This window comes from Rana temporaria, chromosome 11 (assembly GCF_905171775.1).
Source record: "Rana temporaria chromosome 11, aRanTem1.1, whole genome shotgun sequence".
Lineage (NCBI taxonomy): Eukaryota > Metazoa > Chordata > Amphibia > Anura > Ranidae > Rana > Rana temporaria.
In genome coordinates, this window is record NC_053499.1 from 39655872 (window position 1) to 39669470 (window position 13599).

General features: G+C 42.4%; 1 protein-coding gene across 2 annotated transcripts in view; it reads left to right on the forward strand.

The window, feature by feature from the left end:
* The window catches only part of CPT1A (carnitine palmitoyltransferase 1A), a 109372-nt gene extending 96501 nt beyond the window's left edge, over positions 1-12871 (forward strand). For both annotated transcript variants that reach the window (XM_040328372.1, XM_040328373.1), the window contains exons 17-19: positions 4179-4292; positions 5010-5102; positions 11602-12871. In XM_040328372.1, the coding sequence (XP_040184306.1) occupies positions 4179-4292; positions 5010-5102; positions 11602-11700 (306 nt within the window). In that variant the 3' untranslated portion in view covers positions 11701-12871. The remainder of the gene's footprint in view (positions 1-4178; positions 4293-5009; positions 5103-11601) is intronic.
* The last annotated feature ends 728 nt before the right edge of the window (positions 12872-13599 follow it).

The following is a 13599-nucleotide window of genomic DNA, read 5'->3' on the forward strand; positions in this document are numbered from 1 at the left end:
GCTGCCACCCATCAAAAACAATTCTTAAGATTTCCTTGAAGGCTACAACCAGTACTAAATGATCCAACACCCATGGAAGCCTGGCTGTCAGTGGACAATGAAGGAACAGCAGGACACCTTATCACTCTGCTCTCTTCTCCAGTCTGTTTGTTCCCTTTCATCTCATCTCCACTGAAGCAAAACTTCACTGGTTCCTAGTGTTGGCCTCCCTTCTTCCAGTCTCTGTCCTGCTTTAAAAGGGATTTACATGAGACGATAGCTTTACAAATGTGAATTCTACTAGTTGCATTGAAATATAATTGCATTTTTTTAAGTGAATGCAAATGTTTCTGTCACACGGTAATTGTGCAACTGTTTTTTAAATGCAAATTTTCAGGAAAAAAAATGAATTTTAGTGCAAACACACACAATATACTGTATATTCTCGAGTATAAGCCAACTTTTTCAGCACATTTTTTATGCTGAAAAAGCCCCCCCGCCTTATACTATGTCAGTCTTAACTGTTCCACGCCATCCGCACCGTCCACTGTAACAAAGCCCCGTCTCTTCTTAGTCCGTGATAGACTGAACACTGATAACAATGCTGGGAAACTGAATCATTGAATCAGGAGGAGGCGGGGCTTTGTTACAGTAGATGGCGCGGAACAGTTACGAATTACACAGCAGATCAAAGGTACATAAGGCTGCAAATGGGCATGGTGAGGCTGCAGATGGGCATGGTGAGGTTGCAGATGGGCACAGTGAGGCTGCAAATGGGTACAGGGAGGCTGCAGATGGGCACAGTGAGGTTGCAGATAGGCATTGTTGACCCTCCTTTCCACTTACAGTAGCTGCTGCATTTCCCACCCTAGGCTTACACTCGAGTCAATACGTTTTCCCAGTTTTTTTGTGGTAAAATTGGGTGCCTCTGCTTATATTCGGGTTGGCTTATACTCGAGTATATACAGTATTACACATTTATTGGTAAAATATAAAAGATGAGGTTGCATCTAGTAAATAGATAAAGGTGCCAAGTTTTTAAAAAGTGTGTGCCCGCGATATCACAAAAACAATGGTACCCAGAAATCTGAATAGGTGATGCTTTAACAGCCTTTGCAGCTCATCATTTTAGAGTTTGCATTGCTTCTTTTCATATGTGGTTGGCGCTATAGAGAGGATTGTCACTGCTGACCTTTTTCTAAAAATGCCTGTTGCCTGGCTGTCTCTGGCTGTCGTACTTTCTGAACAAGCATGCATCACATAAAGTCAGAACTCTTGTTCTCAGTGCTGGGCTTTTGACGCTGAAAGCAGTTAACAAAAGAATCTTCTTCCAAGTGCCTTTGAAACATTCAGAAGGTGCACATTAACAGTTAACCTTTGCTTAAAGCGGAGTTGCAGGCACATTTTTTTTTTCTGGTTTACAAGCATAATGCATTATTAACATTAAAAAATAATTGTGAATTGTGGATGTTGATAACATATGTGTTTTATACTCGCATCTTAGTAAATCTTCTGGCCGTTGCCAACATGATTGTGGGCATGTGAAGCCCAATCGATACCTCTTCCGGGAATATCGATGGAGAGGTGCATACTGGGTAACCAGCATGCACCTCTTTATATCGCGCATGCGCGATTCTTCGGCGGCTGTAGCACATATTGTTTTGACAGTTGCCATAAGAATGGGCGGTGATGGAGGAAGGTCCTGCTCCATTGTTATGGCAACTGCCTTAAATCACATCATTTCCTGTCAGGAAATAATGTGATTTTTGATCACAGTACTGCCCACAGACTCCTGGGAAATGATGGCTCACATTTCCCAGGAGCACAGGCGAGGAAGGAAGTGACGAGGAGCGCTGCAGACCAGGAAGTGGCAGATTAGGAGCACTACATAGCAACAGGGCATTTCTGGAATGTATAAAAACAAAAAATTTCCCCAAATGTTTCTCTATATTAAAGGTCTGTGAAAATGTAAAAAAAAATTCAGGATGGAACTCCGCTTTATTGAAACTTAAAACTCAGCCCTTAAAGTGATGCCTTAACATATGCTTTTAACACTAACCTAATCCTTAAAATCCAGATTAAGTTTTCCAAATTTAGCTTGCAGTGAAAGGGTAAGTGTGTTTTGTGTTAAAGAATTTTCATCAACCCTAAACAGCTTGTCCCTTGTCTGTAGATTGCAGACCAATGCTCTCTATATAAGATGTCTCTGCATTTTTTTTAACATGCACGCTCCATGGTAGGCCTCATTCACATGAGACCCTTAGACTGTGAATGGGCAGTTTGTTTATGCGTCTTGAGCCACCAGGTGCTGCTTGCAGGCAGCCTATGTAAGTGTATGGGGATACAGTGGCTGCACAGATGCAGTTGCTCATCCTACTATGACAGGCATGCAAGTGAATGGCTTTGAATGCACAATGTCTGTGTTTGGAGCTGCTCATCCAAACGTCTGTCAAATTAAAACGAGTGTCTGTGTCTGTGAAGCCGCTTACACTTACATGGCTGCCTACACGCATCACCTGGTGGTGATTAAGCTCCATGGGAGAAGTGAAACGCGTGGACATGGATTCCAGACTGAGGTTGTCAGAAACCTCCTCTCAGGCCCAGATTCACAAAGACTTACGACGGTGTATCTCCAGATACGCCATCGTAATTCCGAATGGCTGCCGTTGTATCTATGCGCCTGATTCATAGAATCAGTTACGCATAGATTTGGCCAAGATACGAGCGGAGCAAGTCTCCTACGCCGTCGTATCTTGGGTTGCAATAATTACGCTGGCCGCTAGGTGGCGCTTCCTTGATTTCCGTGTCGAATATGTAAATGAGCAAGATACGCCGATTCACGAACGTACGTACGCCCGTCGCAATTAGTTGCGCCTTTACGTAAGAAATATACGCCGGCGTAAAGATAAAGCAGGTCTCTAGGTGGAGCAGCCCATGCAAAGTATGGACGTCGGAACAAGCGTATATTTTTACGTCGTTTGCGTAAGTCGTACGCGAATAGGGCTGTGCGTAAGTTACGTTCACGTCACAGGCATTGAGCCGACGTATCTTTGGGCGTAAATACGACGTGATACTGAGCATGTGTCGTTTGGCCATGGATCTACATGGGGTCAAGCCTCATTTAAATACAACACACCCCCTACCAGCCTACTTTGAATTACGCGCGCTTACACCAGCCCATTTACGATACGCCGCCGTAACTTAGGACGCAAGTGCTTTGTGAATACAGCACTTGCCTCTCTAAGTTGCGGTGACGTAGCGCAAATACGGTATGCTACGCCCGCGCAACGTAGAGCGGCCGTACGTGAATCTAGGCCACAGTGTTTTACTGTGATGTGCAGCTTTTAGGACTGGTGGCTCAAGCCACATAAACCAGGTTGATAATTCATGGTCTAGGGGCCCCAAAGCCTGTGTGGATGAGGCCTTAGAGCCGCAGTGATATAATCAGCAGGGACTGTGAGAATTGTTGATTGCAGCACTGCAAGCTTTTGCATGGAGGGGTCAGATTGGATCACCGCTGTGATACAGAAGCAGTGCTCAGCTGCAGGCTACATGGGATGTATAAGTTACATGGGATGCTGTAACCTTTAACTTTCAGGCTGGGTTCACACTATTGCGAATTGGATGCAGGTTTCCCTGCAAGAGATTGTGGCTGGCTCTCTATGGAACGGTTCACACACTTCCGGAGCGGCTCCGGTGCGAATTGCACAGGAGTCCTGTGCGTCTTTTGGTCCATTTCAGGTCTGAATTCAGCCCAAAATTTGTGTGTCAATCGGACTTAAACCGGTGAATGGACACACATCGGCCGCTCCATGCTCTAGTGTGAACCAAGCCTCAAACAAAGGCCAATGGTAACCCTTGCATCACTTACCATTTCACTGCCTGCTCTCAATGATTTTCACAGATACTTAAAATGGGCTTTAACACCTAAACTAACCTTTATGTCAGCAAACCTTCATTATGTAGTGTCTGAAACTTCTTTACCTAAATCTACCAGTTCCATGCCAAAATGTAACATCTGACCAGCTGGAACTGAAAACTGAGCCGCGCCTTCTGTAAATCACTGGAAGAGAATCTCTATTGTGTTTTTTTTTTAATTGGCAACCTGTTTAACTCAAGATTTAGATACTGTAATTGTAATCCTTTTGCAGTCATATGATTACTTGGATGATACTAATGTCAACATTTAATTCTCGCAGGTCCTGTCGGAGCCATGGAGATTGTCTACCAGCCAGACACCACAGCAGCAGGTTCACCTTTTCCAGTTGGAGAAGTACCCAGAAAATGTTTCAAGTGGCGGTGGCTTTGGACCTGTAAGTAGACTTGACTGTTCTTTTAATTTGCAGTGTAATTGTTGTGATTAAAAAGTCCAAAGATCTATTGTATGGTCATCCTACTATACCATATTAAACAAGCAGGTAGTCCTGTAGTAAAGGTAAAGTATATCTAAAAAAATGGTTTAGTCTTCAAGAGTCTGGAAATCCAAATCAATAATAAAATAATTATCTGCACTTTAAGAAGACCTTGTCACCAGACCATGCATATTTTATATATGTTACTTACCTGGCAAAGCCTCTTTTATTTAGACATGCAAAAGGCCTAAAACCTCTGCTGGGTGCCACCATCTTGGATTTGATATCAGCAGCCCCGGCAGACTCAAAGCTGTCAGTCGTATGACACTCTATAATCGTATTCCCCTTTGCTCCTCTCCCAGCTTCTACATAAAAGGTTAGGAAGGTGAAGGCACATTGTTAGTGGTAATTAAAAAAAATGATGGAAAGGGAAAAGACTGCAAGTAAGAATTTAAAATACTTGATTTGTTGGTGCTTTTATCTGCAGTTTTTATATTGGGGACAAATAGGCGTCTTTACATTTTTAGCTGTACCTCCTTTCCTTGCTGGAGGGGGTCCCACGTGTCACTATGCAGAGATATCAAAGTCAATTGCCAATTTTTGTTTTAATTCATACATTTGAATTATACCCTAGTATATTACTGAAAAGTTCCTGCTAACAGTTTGTTGTATTTGCAGGTTGCTGATGATGGGTACGGTGTCTCCTATATCATTGTTGGTGAAAACCTGATCAACTTCCACATATCAAGCAAATTCTCCAGTCCAGAGACGGTAAGTGTAATATATGCTTGCTTCCTTTATCACTAGTAGCTGTGGAAACCCTTCTTCAGATTTAGATATGTATTTCTAGGGACTTATCGTTGAAGTGATAAATGCCATTCTGATTAAAGGTGCCATTTAGTAATCATTGTTCTTGCAAGCCAGACGTCCCCCCAAGTTCTGTTAGTTTTTGTAAAAAAACATGAGGCAACTTTCAGAAAAAAAATAAAACTCCCCTTAGTTCCCTATCTGATTAAGATTGAGAGGGTCTCCAGTTACTGGAACCCTTTTGTAAACTAAACCAGTGTTTCCCAACTCCAGTCCTCAAGGCACACCAACAGGCCATGTTTTCAGGTTTTCCCTCAAATGAAACGGCTGTGGTAATTACTAAGGCAGTGAAACTGATCAAATCACCTGTGCAAAATAATGGAAAGCCTGAAAACATGACCTGTTGGTGTGCCTTGAAGACTGGAGTTGGGAAACACTGAACTAAACAAGCAATCTTGTATTTTGACTACTTGTAATGAGATAGGACTGACAGAGAACCTTAGTATTTTGGATGCAGTACAAATTTTCACCAGCAGGTGTATCTACAGAGGAAACCTCTAACTATATATTCTCCAAATCGTGGAACTTCGGAAGGGCATGTCACAAATACGCAGAAAATTCCAGTTTTCTTTGAAATTCTCATTTAACTCAGCGAGCCATGGTTAAGTTAAACCTTGGTCAATAACATAAAAAAATATACCTTACCACTCTAGTGCAGCACTGCTTAATTTCTCTACCTAATCAAATGTAACTTATAATTAATGTGCAACACAATACAACAAAAATTATTACATACAAAATTAAAATGATCTGCATGCTGGGAATTGAATGCAGTTGTTGCTTCACACGTACATTATAACATAATCATATTGCACACCATGTGATCTCGTGAAATAAGGCGCCTGCCTGGCCACCAGTGGGTGGAACCTCTCAGTCTCAAGTGCTGTCCTGGGTGATTCCCGGAAACTAAGTTACCAGGATTTAGGTCCTCTTTGAAGAAGCACCGTCGCCAACATGCATAAAATTACAAGTTCAGACAACCTGCTTATGGCAGCAAGCATGGATAACTGGAAAATGAGCTGCAATGGAAAATCCTTCATCAGAGAACAACTGTCTTGATGGATTTGGAGGAAGGTGAGAGTAAGAGCTATTACCCTTTAAAGGGGAAAAGGCTGCAAGTTTACCTAAGAAGATATCAGAAGGTGTTGGAAACAACTGATCACCCAGAGAGTGGAGAGAAGGAAACTGATGTTCATTACCCCTTAAAGGGTAAGGCAGTGAGTGACCTAATGGATATTTTTGGAAAACCGATCGCAAATAGTGAAGTTAGGACCTTTCACTTCTGAGAAACGCACATTATCGTGCGGAATCCCTCAAGGATCCCCCCTGTCGCCGGTGTTATTCAACATCTATCTTCGCCCTCTTTTTGAGATTATTAGCAGTCAAAAACTGCTCTACCACTCATATGCAGACGACACGCAACTATATTTCCGCATTTGCAATAAAAAGGATCATCACCTCAATCTAGAGACATGCCTCTCTTTGATAGAGGACTGGATGACAAAGAGTTATCTTAAACTCAACGGAGAGAAAACAGAACTTCTCCTGTTTCACGCCAAGCGTATGAATCAACCTACAACAACTTGGACCCCCCGCCCATTCTGGGCAAAATCATCACCCCTAGCGCCAAAGTCAAAAGTCTCGGGGTCATCTTTGACTCTCACATGACATTGGACGCACAAATGGGGTCAGTAGTCAGCGGATCTCACCATCTGCTGCGCCTACTACGCAGACTTACTCCTTTTATTCCCAAGGAAGACATAGCGGTCGTGGTGGGAGCTATTGTAAACTCAAGATTGGACTATGCAAATGCCCTTTACCTCGGACTCCCCAAGTACCAAATCGCTCGTCTACAAGTCGTTCAAAATACGACCGCTAGACTTGTGACTGGGAAAAAACCTTGGGAATCAATCTCACCTTCACTGAGAACCCTTCACTGGTTACCAGTAAAAGACAGAATCACTTTTTAAACACTCTGTCTAACGCATAGATGTATCTATGGGAATGCTCCCCATTATCTATGCGAAAAAATAAAAGCTCATAATCCCAATCGCGTTCTGCGATCCACCAATCAAAATTTCCTCCAAATACCGAAAGCCAACTACAAGTCCAAAGGAGAAAGGAGATTCGCGGTCCAAGGGCCTAGACTATGGAACGCTTTACCAACCAGCATTCGGTTGGAGGAGAACCACTTGACGTTCAGGAGAAAGATCAAGACTCATCTCTTTTGATACCAAATGTGACAGGAACAACAAGCGCCCAGAGGCGATTAAGTTCGCATGTGCTGCGCTATATACGTTTTTCATTCATTCATTCATTCATATAGGTCAACATTTGGAGGTGGGAGAATAGTGTACATGGTGGGCAAAACACGTGTGACACAAAAGAAGTGGATTTTGGAGTGAATCATGGTGGAGCACAGGAATATTTTGTATTGTTTGTGGACTGTATTTCACAAGATCACATGGTGTTTTTGATGTATTGTATTGGGCACTAATTATAAGTTACATTGTTAGGTAGAGAAATTAAGCAGTGCTGCACTAGAGTGGTAAGTTATACATTGAGGTGTGGGAACACATTACAGTGTTGGCTGCAGCCCATTTGAGTGTACTGAGGTTCTAATTGGCTTAAAAAAAGGGTGGGCTCAGGGCGCATAGCACTGCGCTCCGAGCCCACTTACTCATGTGACAATAGCAAATTAGTATTCGCTATTGTCTTCCTGATTCTCCTCCTGGCCAATCAGGAAATGGCCATGGGTCCTAAAACCTGATTGGTGAGGTCTCAGGACCCACTTCCTGTTCAGCCAGGAGGAGAAGGAACGGCCCTGGAGCGAGGTCTCCATGGACGGCTCACTCGCAGCCACATCCAGTACTCCGGCCCAGACAATGGAGGAAGGAGGAGGGGAAATCACAGTGTTATCCTGGGTGGACTCATCATCTGCCTACCCCCCCCCCCCCGACGTCTTCTGCCTGGGGAGGAAGGGGGTGGTGTTAGTTTGCCGTCTCCCCCCTAAAAATATTGAGCACCAGCTACCACTGCTCAGCTGCCTGTCAAAACCAGGCAGTGGCCTGTCCGGCCCTATACACATTGTTGCAGTCAAAAAACTGTGCTTCACAGTGGCAAAAATAAAACATCATGTCGTGGTCAGCAGGCAATACCGTCTGCCGCCTGCCACCACAACCCATAGAAGTGAATGGGATCACATCACAACTGTGGTGCAGCCACACCTCCTAGATGCAGTTGCACCACAGTGAGGAGGAACTTCAATGTGAAAGCAGCAGCTAGGCCCACGTGAAAGAAGTCTTACAGAGAGAACAAAAAGAGCTGAATCCAGCTCACAAATACTGCTCTAAACCATTTACAGTACCATGGAAATATGTCATCCTGAAGCAGAAATAACGCAAAATAGAGAAACTAGTCGTCAAGGGTCAAAGGCTTTTTAAATTAATGCATTGAAATCATTTAAACTTTTTTCTTTACAACCACTTTAAGGTAGAATGATGCAAAAGGAACTAAATAACCGTGTGACAGTCTATAAATGATTCACAGTGGCTTGTGGCTGGAAAGTCAAATTTAGAAGTGCAAGTGTGGTGTCTGGCCTTGTTTTTGTTACAATGTGAAAATAAGTGCAACAAGAATTTTTTATTTTTTCCCATTAGAGTAAGTAAGGATTAAAACCTCTGTCAGTTTAACTTTTGTTCCTCTTCTCTTGGGGTAATCTCATTTCAGTTCATACCAATTAGGAAGTGAGATGAGATAGATTCACCAGTAAGATGAGTTTCCCGTTTTGAAAGTTGTCACTGGATAAGTGTCCACATTGGGGGAGTTCATTTCATCTCCTGTTCCTGTGACAACTGTAAAATTTGGTACTGCCCATAACTTTCTTAGTGACAGTGGTCACCAGGATAAACACAGACAGCAAATCTCCCCAGCAGGTAACCAGCAATACAAACCTGACAGACTTTTGGCTATAAATACCCGTTAATGCCTGCATGGGTTTATTGTTGCAAGTGATTTTATTTTCTCTTTATAGAGCTAGTTACTATTGTAGAATGATACAGATCTTAGGTGTGGGATCTCTTTCTAAGAGATTAGGATATTATGCCGCATACACACGGCCGGACTTTCCAACGGGAAAAACGTTCCCATGGAAAAATAGAGAATCTGCTCTCTTTCTAAGTCTGTTGGAAATTCCGGCAGAAAAAGTCAGATGGGGCATACACACAGTCAGAATATCCGATGAAAAGCTCCCATCTGACTTTTTCTGCCGGAAATTCTGACCGTGTTTACGCAGCTTTATAGTGATTTTGTTAAGTAGCTCCATTGTAAACTGACAGTTGATATGGTTTGAGCATCTCAAGAAGATGACCCCTGGGTCAGGAACATCCAACTGGCTGGAGAACTAAAAGCAGACCTAGATCACACAGGAAAGCTAGATCTCCCACATGACTAGGTTGCTCCTAGGGTTTAGTTTGGCTCTTGACAACCACTAAACAAGTGGTATCCAAACTGTGGCCCGTGGGCCAAATTAGGCCCTTTGCTAGCCTTTTTCCGGTCCTTGTGGCACTATTCTTCCCATTGACACCAACAGTGGGGAACTAGCCATTTCACTGACATAAACAATGGAGCATTTTTCCTTCCACTGACACCAATGATAGGACACTATTCCTCTTGCTGACACCGGCAATAGGGCATAATTCCACTGATATAAACAATTAGGCAAAATTCCTCCCACTAATACCAATGATTGGGCACTAATCCTCTTTTTTTTTTTTTTTTTTTACTCCCACTGGCGTTAGGGCATTTTCTATTTCCACTGGCCACTCCTAAAGTCTTAAGGACAGTAAACTGGCCCTCTGAAAAGTTTGGGCACCCCTGCACTAAACAAACTGATTTTAGCATTGTGTCTTTGTTGGTCATGGGTTCAGTTCTTTCAAATTACACTACCTGCAAGCAATTTGTATGTTCTTCTCATGTTCATGTGGGTTTCCACTGGCTTGTTTACTTTCCTCCCAGAAGCCAAAGGCTTACAAGTTGGGTTTTGAGCCGATCCCAGTGTGTGTCTGTGTGACGGTGGTCTGGGCATTAGTCTGTGAGCACCTTCAGGAGCAGGGCGTGTTATAGTCACTTCTGTGTACTTTCTTAAAGTGGTTCTAAAGCCTTAAAAACCTTCTGTGCTGCAGAATCCCCCCCAGCCCCCCTTTATTCTTATCTGAACCCATTCCAATCCAGCAATGTGCATGAGAGCAGCGGCACTTGCCGCCATCTCCCCGCCTCCCTGGACAGATTGATGACAATGGGAGCCATTGGCTCCCTTTGCTGTCAATCAAAGGCTTTGCCGAGTGAGCAGGGGGGCAGGGTTGAGCCACGCGCTCTGTGTCAGTAGATGCAGACATGGTGGCTTGAGAGCGCACACACACAGGTGCCCCCATGGAAAGCAGTTTTCCTTGGGGGGAACTTGCCGAAGAGGAGGAGCCCAGAACAAGAGCATCGTAGCTGCTCTGTGAAAAAGTATAACATGTTTGTTTAATATAATAATAATAAAAAATGAACCTTGAAAGGGGTTGTAAAGGCAGAAAGTTTTTTTTATCCTAATGCATTCTATGCATTAAGATAAAAAGCCTTCTGTGTGTAGCAGCCCCCCTAATACTTACCCGAGATCCATCTCTATCCAGCAACAAGTCCCTCAGCCATCCGGGACTCTCCCTCCTGAATGGCTGAGACACAGCATCGGCGCTATTGGCTCCTGCTGCTGTCAATCAGTCAGTTAGCCAATCAGGAGAGAGAGGTGGTGGGGCAGAACTGCAGCTCCGTGTCTGAATGGATACACTGAGCTGTAGCTCGGCTCGGGTGCCCTTATAGCAAGCTGCTTGCTGTGAGGGCACTCAACAGGAGGAAGGGGCCAGGAGCAGCGAAGAGGAACACGAATAGAGGAGAATCCAGGCTGCCCTGTGCAAAACCACTGCAACAGAGCAGGTAAGAATGACATGTTTGTTATTTTTTTTTAATGAGACTTTACAATCACTTTAATATCGCTTTAAGCACTGAAATGACCAGTGCTATGTGAATAAATCAACTGTGTTTGAAATTTATTTTAGCCTAGGTTTGGCATGTGGTTTGACATGTCGACGGCAATTGCCGGCAATGGCACCGCCCGAATTGGTGCGACGCCGCATTTGCCGCGCTGCACCGATTCCCAAAAGCAGTTTCTGTACTACTTTTGCCCTCAAAGTCGGGACTGACATGCGAGAATAAATCGTGCGAGTTCGGCTTAACTCCCACGATTTCATTCCCACTGTCAGTGTGAACCTGGGCTCTCAAATGATTACTGTATGATCTCTAATTAAAACAATAACGAAACACTGTGGCAATTTAAAATATATACTTTTTTTACTCTCCTTAGGATTCACATCGCTTTGGACAGCACATCAGACAAGCAGTGCTTGAAATTATGGGTTTATTTAACAACAGCACAAACAACTGCAACAAGACCAAGAAGTAATACACTTAAATTTTTCTTCTAAGAGACCAGAAAAATCATTCAGACACAAATCTAAGTTCTAAAACATACACAATGCAACATCGGAAAACAGACTCTGTAGTTGCTAAATGTAGTAACTTCGAAATAACAGGTCATATAAGATCTGTTCACCTTACATCGGTTTAAGAATTTTCTTTTATACATTTTTATGTTTCAAGGCTTGTGGAACGTACATACACTTCATATGATTTTAGTTGCTGCTGAAATGTCAGACAGAAATGTTACAAGGGCTTCTTATATTTTGGAATAGTATATATAGCTGTGTATAACCTCATTTGCTATACACCGAACATTACATTTTTGTCTTGATTTTGTTTTCAACTCGGTCAGCCATCCATCTTTTAAACAGTCCGTCTATTTATTGATTTTTTTTTTTTTTTTTCGTTTTGTTTTTTTTTGCCAACAGCTAACCCTCAAATGGTTGACATATGGATCAATAACTTCATCTACATCCAAGTGCATAAAACATATAAAGCTTAGCGGGGACCTAGACTCAAACAGTCTTATTCATAAAGCATTCCTAAACTCCAAAACAATAAATGAATGTATAGCAGCTTATCAGCTCTTAGATGTGGTGGTTCTGCTCACTCACTGTATTTATGAATGAGCCATTGTTGTCACAAAGGCTGGACTTTAAACACGTCTTCCTCTTTTCATCTCCATTACATGGGAGATTAATAGTAGTTTACAGAAGAAAGATAATATTTTTTTTGCTCATAGGACATAAAAAACATACTGCTTTTTTGGCAAGAACAACGGTATTTTCTGTACTTGCCGAAAATCTTTCTTAGATTGCAAAAGAAGAAAATAAATGCAGCCACCAAATCTAGAAACTGTAAGCTGCAATGTATTAAATGTTTGTTCTTGGTTTTAGTTAAGCTTTCAAACAGTGTCAGACAAGTAGTGAATGATATAAAACTTGCAGTAGGAATGCAGCTGCTCTTTAGCCTAGGCTCACTTTGTTATCCATATCACAGTGCTGTGTGGTGATCATCAGATTAGGGGAGATGCCAGCTATCTCCAAGCCAAATTCTCTGCTTCTAGACTTTGGGTCCCGATGACACCAATAATGTCATCAAAAACAGTTGCCCCAGATGATGTAGAATTCCTGATAGGCTTTAGTAAGTCTAGAGTCTAGACAAACAGGGGAAGCCTAGGCACCATTGCTAGTGGAAGTGCACTGTGTCTTCTAATTAGGAACTATTTGCCGAAGATACATTTATACTATGTGCTCTGAAACATTAAACTGTGTTAATCGATCCCTTTTAGACAACCAAAGTTTAGATTTTGAGAGTAGGTCTGCTTTAACCACATTTAAATTACTGTAAATATCACATTAACTGTACACTGTTGCTTTGCCTTTAAAGGTGCTTTCCAAGCTAAATTACCTTTAGCCATTGGTTCTGACCCCTCCTCCAGTTCCCCTGGATCAGGACCAGATTTTCAATTTATAGAGAGCCCTAGCAACCAATTACAACTCATCCCTGAACTGACTATACTTATTGAAATCTGGTTGCTCTGGGTTATTGAACACTGCAGTATATTATTGAATAAGTCTGCAGCTGTGATGTCTCAATGTTTTTAGTATGATGCTGGGTCTGAATTAGCTGGCAAATGGTATTTTAGCTTTTAAAAAAACTTTTTAAGATACATATGCAGAGAAAGTATATTTCTCTACATTTAAACAGAACCGAGTTATCTTGGGGGACCTAAACTTATTACCAAACGTTAACTTAACAATGTCGTTAGTTGAAATTACTTTGTGATCTTAATAAGTACTTGAATATGCAGAGCTATTCTCTGTAACATATAAAACTGAAATGTAATTAAATAATGACCAGGGAGTGGATAGGTTGAAGT